General features: G+C 40.0%; 1 protein-coding gene across 3 annotated transcripts in view; it reads right to left on the bottom strand.

The window, feature by feature from the left end:
* The window catches only part of prkcbb (protein kinase C, beta b), an 80342-nt gene that overhangs the window by 2971 nt on the left and 65477 nt on the right, over positions 1-11894 (bottom strand). Inside the window, exon 17 of one of the 3 annotated variants that reach the window (XM_055035176.1) lies at positions 100-283. In XM_055035176.1, the coding sequence (XP_054891151.1) occupies positions 131-283 (153 nt within the window). In that variant the 3' untranslated portion in view covers positions 100-130. Of the gene's footprint in view, positions 1-52; positions 284-4716; positions 9933-11894 lie in introns of those variants that run through there. The other 2 variants (XM_055035175.1, XM_055035173.1) reach the window with 2 other exon arrangements.

Here is an 11894-nt window from a genome sequence, read left to right as displayed (position 1 = left end):
AGAAAAAAAGACATTTGGTGAACACACACGAAATAAGAACAATTTTTGTCGCCTTTCTTTCTTTTTGCCTCAATTTTGTGCTAAGACCTTATTTTCTACCTCTCTTTATTGTCCATCCTAGTGTGTTAAATTAATTAGGAGCCACGTATTCAGGGTTGGTGTAGGAGAATCCGAGGAACTCGTCCTGGTCCAGGTTCATGATGACGAGCTTGTCCGTCGGCGTCAGGTCCACAGCCATCTTGGTGAACTCCTTGTCAAAGTTACAGGTGTCCCGGCGGTTTCTCTGCGAGTGGGGTTTGAAAGTTGCGGATGGTGCAACGATGGAGAGACGACAGGGTGAAAAATGAAATAAGAACGGAAACGTTTTTGGAGAGGGATGGGATGAAATGTATGGGAGGGAGAGAGCAAAGTGCCGTTTAACAACTCAGAGTAGATCATCAACTTATCAGTCAGTCAAGTTTTAATTGTAGAGCAACTTTCAGCAACAAGGTATTTCAAAGTGCTTTGCATCTTTTTTGTGTTGTTGAAAACTTAAATTGTAGAATTATACTTCAGATGGTGACAGCATGTTGCAGTAACTCTTTCAGGTTAGGCTCTTTTTGCATTTTAGTTTATTCGTTTTTCCATTTGAGGCATGCTTGAACAGTCATTCCCTCTGCTTTCGGTTATTTTTCACTTTCCGACAGTAAAGTGAAAAACAACCGTGGCAACGAGGTTGTTTTCATACCCGGGAGCAGATGATTAGCATCTCAAAAGCTTAAATAACACCTGAACTATGACCCCAGAGATGTGGAAAAGGAGGATTTTGGGATGCAGTCCAGGAGGAAATTCAGACTCTTGCATTGATCGTAATAGGATCTGATCATTTCCCCGACTCCAACATATCTCCATCCAGGTTTTTAACCACACAGTCAGGCAGGGATTTAAAAAGGAGCGATTAGCCAACCGAATGCTTCAACCAGTCGACTTAACATTAAAGTGTGTGGCAGGACATATAGGCAACGTAAAGAAATAATTTGTCCTGTTGTGACCAAGTTTCTTGAGATATTTCGCTCTTCTTTTTGCTCCAGAAGAGCAAAAAGAAGAAAACATTTACTGAAAACAGTAAATGTTTCATTTTATCAGATTGTTAATAAAACTGCAGACTTTTTTACATCTTAAATCTAAGTGAGTTTTTTTTTTTTTTTTAGCTGCCACTGCGGCGAAAGCACCATTTTACCACCGGACAAAACAAGATGTTCGTAAAGCGGGATAAGACTCAGACCTCAGGCTATCGATGGGTTTCAGCTGACAAGCGAACACAAATGTATGCGTTTATGTTGTGATGCGCTTTCAGCCAAAACCAAAAAGCCTCACCTCACATGTCTGAGCGGAGTTAGAAAGGTTTCGAAAGCGCGAATCGATGAAGTCGCACACCAAGAGCGAGAAAACAGATCGCCCTGCAGGAGTTTTCTATTGCTTATATTCGTGTGTATGCAAAGGGAAAAGCTGAGAGAAAATGTCTGATTCAAGGTTCTGGTCAGTAGTTCACATCTATAAACGTCTATAAATCAAGAATATGTCATGAACTTAAAATGAGCAAAATTTATGCATTCCCAATATGTCTTGATTGTAGTTGTTTCAGTGGTACCAGCGTAACATTATAACATTATGCATCAACGCAACACAAAGTGCTTCTAAAGAGATTCTCACAATTGCGTGTATTTCCAGGAAAGGCGCTTGCACATTACTTACCTCCATGATGCCTGGTATCTCTCTGTGGAGGCCTTGGAAAACATATGACCAACAACATCAGTGTTGTTGAGATTGTGTGACAAATATTATCATGTTGAGGCACCAAAAAGACGTTCGACGTTCACGCAGATTTGGCGTAAATGCAGTGGTTTGGCGTTTGAACTGGGAACTTGAGAGTTGGAACTTTGGATCCACGACCTCCTTTGTTTATGATAGTAAAACATTATACCAAAAAAAAAATAAAATCCAATCTAATGCAATATGATGCAAAGTTCTCTGGATAAATCTTCAAGTTAAAACTTTTTCATGTGCCATACGAGTAAAAAAGGGGGGAATCCCACGAACAAAAGATCACAAAATGTAAATACTGAGAGCAAAATGAGAACATGAGAGAATTTCCAAGAGAGGAGAGAGAAACACTGGAGAGACTGTGGACAACGGTGACTCAGAGGGAATCGTGTGTGTAGCGATAGTAGCAGACGGGTTCTCCTGGACAGGGAAGTGCCATTGCACATTTCGGCTCAGCAGGCATGTGGTGCAGAAAAAAAAAACAAAACAAGAAAAAGAAAAAGGCTGTTAGAAATGGAAAGCGGAGAAGCAGAGTGTTCTGGATGCAGTAAATAAAAGCTGCCACATTTCCATTCATTTCTAACACACAAGGACCATCATCAGCTTATAGGGGCTTCTTGGGCGTGAGGTAGTGGCGTGGTGGGTCATGGAGGGCAAAAGAGGCAAACAGCAGAATCGTTAGCACTTGTTGCCTGAATGTTTGCTCTGTAGCGAGAAGTTGTCAAATAACTAAGAGTACTGTAATTCCGGACTACAAGCCGCACCTACATTTATTATTATTTTTTGGTTAAATAACAGGAAACGTGCATCGATGCATCTGGGAGCAGATTTTCCGAGTTCCAAAAAGACACAGACAGAGAGAGACACAGAGAGAGAGAGAGAGAGACACAGAGAGAGACACAGACAGAGAGAGACAGAGAGAGAGACAGAGAGAGAGAGACAGAGAGAGAGAGACAGACAGAGAGAGAGAGAGAGAGAGAGAGAGAGACAGAGAGAGAGACACAGAGAGAGAGAGACACACACAGAGAGAGACACAGACAGAGAGAGACAGAGAGAGAGACACAGAGAGTGAGAGAGACACACACACAGAGAGAAAGAGAGACAGAGAGAGACACACAGAGACACAGACAGAGAGAGAGACACAGAGAGTGAGAGAGAGAGACACACAGAGAGAAAGAGAGAGATACAGAGAGAGAGATAGAGAGAGAGACACAGAGAGAGAGAGACAGAGAGAGAGACACACACAGAGAGACACAGAGAGTGAGAGAGAGAGACACACAGAGAGAAATAGAGACAGAGAGAGAGAGAGACAGAGAGAGAGACACACATAGAGAGAGAGAGAGGGACCAAGGAGAGGGGAGGTGAAGTGGGAAGGAATGAAAAAAAAGGCGGTATCGAACGCTGACCTGTTTCGGGCTGATAAGCGGCTGCCGCATTGTGCCGGAGCCACTGGCTTTAATTTGGGAGGCCGCAACATTTGGAATTAATTATCACACTATACAGCAGCTCCGCGCCTCGCAGTGTTCGCCGAATACTCCATCCAGACCCAATGCAAACTTTACACGGCCCGAGTGCTGGAGTTCACTGTTGCAGAGAGAGAGGACTCCCTCCTGCTTTACAGCGACGCTGGATGAAATACAGATGCCAGCAAAAAAAAAAAAAAAAAAAAAAGCAAGCAAATCCACGTTTCATAGTCACATTGACTTTGTGCTTCATATTAATAAGGACTGATGAACACAAGGCATGTCTTTCCTTGACCACTTCTCTTTCTCCACTGGTTCATGTGAGCCGTCGGTCAGCTGTGTATCTGGCCCAAGTTGCCACTAGAGACACAACCTGATCACCAAAGGGAGACAATATTAAGGAGTTTAAGTCTCTGGACGTTGTTGTGTTCAGTGTAACTCCATCTTAAACAATCGATTGGGAACGTATGAGCCTACCCACCGAGTAGACGAGCCAACATGTGATGATGGTGCAAATGTCTGCAAATGTTGCCTCTTTTCACAGGCTGCAGATTAAATGTGTCGGCACACAAGCTTAACCAGAGCAGGCGGGATCGTTTTATTACAAAACACGATAAGCCGTTCACATTTGTTTTCAGCTTTCATAATCAATGAGCCCTTTGCTGCTTCCATCTTCTTATTTAATTCACGTAGCGGAATTTATCTTCTGCTGTGACTGTGAGCAACAATTGTTTTTCTTAAATGTCAAACTATTAACCTAAGGTAAATCGTCTATCATTTCAGACAAAGAAACAAAACACTAAGTCAATGCAAGAAACTTTTCACTTTGTTTCGATCATCAATAAAATTCATATTCAACATCACAGATTCAATCAATATGCATGTATAATTCAGAGACCAGAGCTGAATTATACTGAATTTTAAAGCTGCTGCACTCTTTAAACTATTTCTTGTAAAGCGTGAATTATTTGTAAAACAGATAAAAATGAAAAACAATCCTAACCTAATCCAATGGGTGGGCTGGCAGTCTTAACCAGGGAGGAACCAGCTGATCACACGTTAAATAAAAATGTGGTGCATTCACAGGCAGAAACCGAAAAACAGAGGTGTGAGATTTCCACAGTTTAAAGTTGTTCTACACCAAGTGACGGCATCACTTTTTTCTTACCAATTTTCCAAATTGTCAGTGAGAAACATGAGGCACAACTGGAGCGTGACTATCACCCACTTGGATGCTACAGAGACAAAAGAGCCAAAGATAATACAGACCGAGGCGCCACACAGAGCTGCAAAATTTGTTGCGTCAACTTTAGACAAAACTGGACCAATTATAGATCAGTTGGATATTTTGGCGGAAGAAAAAAAAGTTTTTAAACATGCAGGTTTCTAGAAAAATCTTGTCCTCCTGGAGAACAAGATGTGCTATTATTCTTTTTTTTTTTTGCAAAAATAACTTGTTCTTCCTCAAATCAGACAGCAAACCGTAACTCCCTTAATGCCGTCCAGTCGTTGCTTGACACATTTTTACTCCTAGATCAATGTAGGACCAAATTAGCACCGTTTTTATCTTCAAATGAATGACTTCTACTCCTGGCTTGCCTTTGCCAGCCTTGCATACACCGCAGTGGCAGCGCAGCAGCTTTAGCCTTCCCATTACATTTTACGACAGCCCAGTCAAAAAAATCAGCGCATGTAATTTGTGTCCATGCTTGTTAACACCATAATGTGCTGCGGGTAGTAAATGGTGCGCGGTACAATTATTGAAAAAGGGAACGGTGCAGCCAGTCAGAGCAGCAGCATAACAGCTTGTATGGTGGATTGAGAGCAGCTTTAGAGGCGGCGAGGAGTGCTTGAGTGGCTTAGCGGGGTTGTGTGTATGTAGGCCGTGTTCTGCATGTTATTTCCTTGAAGTCATCAGACCTGCGCTCCCCCATCATGGAAAGGCTCTTATGATAAGTGGCAGCCATGAAATATGCACAGCCTGCCCTCGCTGCCTGACTTGTTTCACAGAGCGTTGCTTTGCATTCCCGTCCGTTCCCTCCATCTTGTCCTCTCCCCCGTCTAACCCCCTTTCCTCCCTCGTTTCCAGGCGTTCATTAGTGAATCTCCCTCCTCTTTTACAAACGTACGCCCGGTGAGCCGACGATCACCCTCTCTTTCACCTCCTGCAACCCCCACCCCCCGATCTCTGCCTCTTGGATTATTTTTCTTTAAGTCGATCCATTCTCCATGTTCTGTTACGAACACATCAGCTTGTTTCTCAGTGGCGCCGACATGGTTTGCGAGTTTTTGTAATGAGTCAAAGCTACGGCAGTGAGGGATGCAGAAGGTACCATCGCCACCCAACAGATGCGCACCGAAGGACAATAAAATGCACAAAGCAAACTTGAAAAGCACGGATTTTGAATTCTTTATTTATGGAACGTCCGCTATTCTAGGAATACCCCAAAAAGAGTAAAAAAAAAAAAAAGAACAAAATGGAAATTTGGCACATGGAAAGCATTGTAAAAAGCACACTCCTTCATTATATGAATCTTCACAGACAAAACACATAATAGTTTAGATCAAAGCTTTGGAGTACTGCTATTATAGAAAACATGGATCGTAATAATATTGGAGTAAATACTAAATGATAAGAATTTCTTTTCATGCACAGTTTGTTTTATCGTCGTCTTTTGAACAAAAAGAATGGGTAGAACCCCCCCACCAATCTATGAGAACTCCTCCTCCTTTACAATACTGACCACATGTGTAATTATAAGCATATAAAGACATTAGACACAGTAATATATTGGTGCACAACATATCTTTATATCTGTCGCGTTGAAATTCAGCAGGAAAAAATGAAACAAGCGAGAGCACAGGCGGTGAACACAAATTTATGAATCTCAGAATAAATATTCTGAGATTCATAATTATATTTAACAAAGCCAAACTTCTTCACTGTTCTTGATAATTGTAGCTCTTACTTTAATGGTTCCTTAATTATCAAAATTCTTACCTTGCAAAACAGAAAAACAAAATAAAACACACACATCGTCTCACTGATCACACAAACAAGAGTTGAATATCTTTGTAAAACCAAACGGCGTTTCAAAAGAGAGCGCCGCATTACAGTAGATGTTACAATGCCTGGTTGGTGGAGAGAATCATGCGTCATGGTTTATTTATAAATTAGCTGTAAGGACCAACGAGGGACCTGAACGGAGGCGGATCTATTTTATGCAAACCTGCTTGTACTCGTACCAGATTTCACTCAAAAACTGTGTCTGATCTGAAGACAAAATTAAAGTCTGACTTACTAAGAACGCAGAAAAACTCGGAGTAAATGTAGACATGCAAAATTTATATACAGGACTGTGTTCAGCTTGTTGTTCAGAAATTGGGATTAAAATCTGGGATTAACAGAAGACGGAAAGCTCATGAAATTGACTTGTTTTTCAGCTTTCAATTTTTTTAGACTTCCAATGTACTGTATGTATTCAAACACTAAGAGAACCAACATGTTCACCAACAGATTTCACAGGCGTTTTTCTGCTTCTGTCTGGACTAAACCAACACGTACATAAACACATAAACTAACAGATCATTAACTTGTTAAAATTACCTCTCATAAGTGTTTAAGTTGTTTGGCAGCCATATTGGGTGATGTACTTGCCGTGACTCACCCAACGCTGAATTTCTATGTTGGAGTTTTGCCTTCAGGGCATTCTGAAATATCTCTCTGGAACTTAAAAAAAAAAAAAAAATCGAGCCTCCAAGTGTGAATCCAACAAGCTATTATCTTTGAAAATAGTCATCTACATCCAGTGTTGCGAATCCAGTCTTGAAATTAGCAGGATTTGATTGAGAACATTTCTTTGAAAACTTTGAACATAATCTAATTCAGACCTATTACAAACACGTCGACTTCTTAATTTTTAGCTATCTAGCAAAGCAAAGAAGGACATTTTAGCCAAACAGAGGAAGTGACATGCAATTTTTGTCTTTAAGTCCTTGCAATAAATTATTTTGTAACTATGATTTATGTTCTTTTCTCTAATTGTCTCCATTTGTTGATGTATGCAAACCGACATGATCAATACTTAGCTGCCTCACCAGTTTATTGAGATACTTGGAATTATGTTTTTTGCATATTTTAAGCAATTAATTAAAGAGAATATTGTTCAATTAAATAAATAAGCATGCCATTTGAGAGGAGAAGCTGCAAAAATACAATCTGTATAGCTTTTGTTTTCAGGGTAAGTTAACATGTTCAATTGACCCTGATGTGATGCGATTCCAACCGTAATGTGTTATGCATCATATAAAAACAGTAAAAAGTGTGCTGTGCAATTTTTTTTTAATTCAGTTTTATCACCTTTTAACCCAACGTTGTTTACATCTGGAAAACACAAAAATGAATCCAAGCTTTCCTTTCCTCCCATTTCTGAATTTTGTGGAAACTATTCTTTTAGACAATAAAGAAAAGTGAAGATCACTTGGTTGTTAAAAACTGTCCCGCAAACATTTCTGCCAATACTTTGGCTTCTGACTAATTACTTCAAAAGAAGCTGGACCGATATGAGGAGGAGGTGGCCATGCCAACACTCCGCAGATGAGAAAATGTAAGCGAGGACAGGCGAAGCTTTCCGTGTTGAGAAAAGAAAAACAAAAAAACCCTCAAATTTTCTGCATACAAGCATCATACACACGTGACAAAACCCACATGCACACACACACACACACACACATTGTAAACAAATGTCAGGGTACAGGAATCATGCATTTGTAACGTAAACAAAAAGTCTTGTTTCCAGGTTAAATACTTAACAATACATCCGATCCAAGTAGAAGAAAGAGCGTTATCTAGATAATGAACTACTTCAAGCCTTCCAGCAACACCAAGTTCCCAACTGCATTTCGCCATACCGATCCAATGGATGGAAAGCAGTAACATGCACTAAGAATTAGATATTTGTGGTGCAAGTGTGACTGTACACGTGGTTGCTTGATAGGGTAAAACAAGGTTTTGTAAAATGACTCACGATAGAACAGGCAGGAACAAAAGTCTAGAGAAACTCCTAATACAGAAACCATGCAAGTATGTGAAGCATTCCAGTTTTAGATAAGGATAAACATACAGACACTCACACAGATATATACCCATTAAAATGCACATATCTAACTAAAATGTTCAAGTTTCAACCCCCCCAAAAAGTAAAGTAAAAATCTCAAAGATCAGAGCTTGTTTACACAGAAAATCTGCATTTGATTTCAATACTTGGCCTTTATTAGCCAAAAAATTTACTAGATTGTCAGTTAAATTATTTCTGTGTGATATAATCGTTTTAAACTGTTTAAATTGACATTTTGTGAAAAATTTAATCATCCAGTTATTTTTCCGTCCTTGTTTTGGTTCTGCGCTGATGATTATTAAGCACAAATCTCTGTTCACATTGCAATAAACACAAGCTAGCAATGATTCTGAAAAACTTGGGGTGAATCAGATTCCCATGCTTTTATCTATAAAAGTTTTCACTGTATCATGCATATCCTTACAATACATTGGTTAATACACTGATGGCATACTTCGTTTGTTTGTTATACTATGCTGTCGCAAAAACTGGACAGCAAAAGCATAAAGAATATATCTGCAGTATCTTGCAAAGTCCCAGTAACAACTAAGATGGTAAAGATATTTTATTGGGAATCAAGCAAAACTGTGGAGCATCCTTTCACAGCTGGAATAGGTGAAAAGTTAATGTTTTAGAAATTAAATCTATAGTTACACTTTCAGAGATTTGAGATCCTGAGCTTTAAGATTTCTGCCAATTTTTCACCAAAATAGCCGAAGTTCTTTTGGAGCATCTATGTATCAACTTTCAAATCTTAAATTTTGATCCCTCTAACAAAAACACCTTCTTCCACATATTGGCTTTCTTCTGACCCAACTCAATGAAAAGCTGGCCTGTCAATTGGACTCTCTCACATGAGCTGTGACTCTCTGCAGCTCCTCCACAGTTATCACTGGTTTGTTCTCTTTGCATGGCCTGCTTTGTTGAACAGCCTTGTCTTGGCAGATTTTATTCACAGATATAATAGGATTGAGTAAAAATCCATGTCACACATTTCAGATTTCTATTAAGAAAAATGTTATGTAATGATTATTTCCCTCGCATACCATAACTATGAACTACTTTGTATAAATCTATCGAGAAAACCAGATATAATACATTTAAAATGAGTTTTCTTTTGTAATATGAAAAAAATTATTTTGCAAGATACTGTAGTTATTTTAAATATGCTTTTTATACTTCCAGAGCGCTACAGTTCATGCAGTTATGTTTTGAACCTCAGATTGGGGTTAACACAAGATGTGAAAGTCTGAACAACAAATCTGCGCTCAGAGCGTCATTGTGTCCATTCATGGCCTGGTATTGGTATCTGTGTGTGTGTGCCGTGGAGTTTTCTGCGTGTGAGTCCATGTTCCGGTGCGTGGAGCGGAAATCAAGCCTGCTCGGCAGTGGCGGCGGTAGCAGCACTTGCTGGGAACGCCGGGTTGATAAAGGAGAATCCCTGGAACTCGTCCTGGTCCAAGTTCTGAATCACCTCCTCGTCAGGGGGGGTCAGCACCGGCGGGTGGCGCGTGAAAAAGCGGTCAAAGTTCTCGGCCTCCCGTCCGCACTGTCAAGGAGGGCGGGAGAGGGGATGGATTGGGAAGAGGAGGAGTGGGGATGGACAGGAATGGATGGAGTGGGTGAGGGTAGAAGGAGAGGAAAAACAAAAGAAAAGGGAATGGAACCAAGGTGTGAGATGACATCACTTGGAAATGGTTTCAAATATCAGAACAAGCAAAGTAAGGGTGGTGCGCTCGATTTTGTGCCCCGGGCGGGAGACAATAACTGAAGCACACCTCACTTTTGCTTTCCTTTTTCAAATATTTGAAGCGTATTCTCAAATTTCAAACAGAAAAAGAAAATGTCTCAAACATCCTGGAGCAGTGCACTACATTGAACCGACAACCATGCATGTGGACACCAAGCATTCGGTGTCCAAAACGTCGTCTTCTTTTATTACTGTTGGAGCTGGAGTCGGTTTTCTATTTACACATGAGCAGCCTCAGAGCTACGAGATTTGAATAATTGTGGGTTAATTGCAGGTTAATTTGATGTTACAGCTGTTGAGACCTGCTGATATAAACTAAATCAGCACAGATACAAAGGACCACTTTAACAAACTTAAATTCCCACATTTGTTTTGGTTTCATAAACAATCATTTGCAACTGAAAAGATTAACATTTATGATTTCCTTTCAGCAAGAATTTAGATTTTACAATTTTCTCCCTTCTTGGCAATTAAGTTTTGAGAGAAAAAGTTATGACCAACGAATACACAAAAAGGGAAGTCTCTAAAACCTAGTTTTCCCCATGAAAGTGCTTCAGAGGAACTTATTTCCTCCCGTCTCCATCATTATCCAAAGCTTCAAATAACACACCAATGATCCTGTACTCTCTGACAACATCGCCCAGAGGACAACTAGAACGTTATTAAATCTAACACCAGGGGAAATTTAACTGACTGCTGTGAGACTTGGGACAATTTACAAAGTGAGAACCAAAATTGGAGTGGATGTTTAGAAGTACCTGGATGAATTACGGACCGGTTAACGGTATTGAGGTAGAAAGATGGGCTTCCAAAAACCGCAAAAAATCGCCATCACACGCTGCCGTCTAAAACAAATTCACCCTCGTCTAAATGCCCTGCACTGCTGTCAGTTTAGAGCGTTTCCAAGCTACAAGCAGCAGACTGCAGGCCTGCAAACAGTCAGGCGAGCCAACGAGCTAAGCTAGCTTGTTATAATCCGTAGTTTCTCTGTAAGAAGAGCAGCAAAAAATAATTCAACTGAAAAGTAATTTAGCAAGTGTTTATATCTTTATGCCATCTAATATCTAGAATATTTTATTACTTTTTTTTGACAAGGATGAGTGTGTACATTTAAGATGTTATACGCTTGGCTAATTTGCAATGTTAACAAATGTATTATAACTAAAAATCATCATTTTAGCAGCTGTATGAATAACCATTGCTGCTCTTTGGTAATCTTATTTATAATTTGTGTCAGACCAATATGAGAAACTTTTTAAATCCTTCATATACTTTGGTACCGTTAACTGATCCGTACCTGATTGAGACAAAAGACTTTGAAATAGTGAACAAGCTAATGGACGCAGCAGTTAATTTAGATTAAAATGCTTCTTTCAAAGGCTTGTTAGTGTTTTATTAAGCAAACGGGTCCCTAATGCACACTACACCTGGTCTGATGTTTCTGGAAAAAAATTGGACACGGTTTCAAGTGACTTCTTTTGTGTTTCTCTTTTCTTTTCTAGTGCACTCCATGACAGGTTTAATTTGAGACTGAACCCCAGAGCATGCAAATCAAACAGAAATACCCAGACAGCTTTGAAACACTGAGAGGACAAATAAAATGTGCAGATGAAATGAAGCTGATGGGTTTGTGCGTGGCAGATGTGAACAGATGGAGAGGCGATGAAGGAGAAATGAGCTGACAATCGATCGCTGAGAGGACAGATGAATGAAGACGGGCGCACAGCGATACCTTCAAATGAAACTTCAGAGTGACGGCGT

Source organism: Poeciliopsis prolifica, unplaced genomic scaffold (assembly GCF_027474105.1).
Source record: "Poeciliopsis prolifica strain line A6 unplaced genomic scaffold, Auburn_PproV2 SCAFFOLD010, whole genome shotgun sequence".
NCBI classification, from domain to species: domain Eukaryota; kingdom Metazoa; phylum Chordata; class Actinopteri; order Cyprinodontiformes; family Poeciliidae; genus Poeciliopsis; species Poeciliopsis prolifica.
The sequence above is the reverse complement of the archived record's forward strand: the minus strand, read 5'-3'. Positions and strand labels throughout refer to the sequence as shown.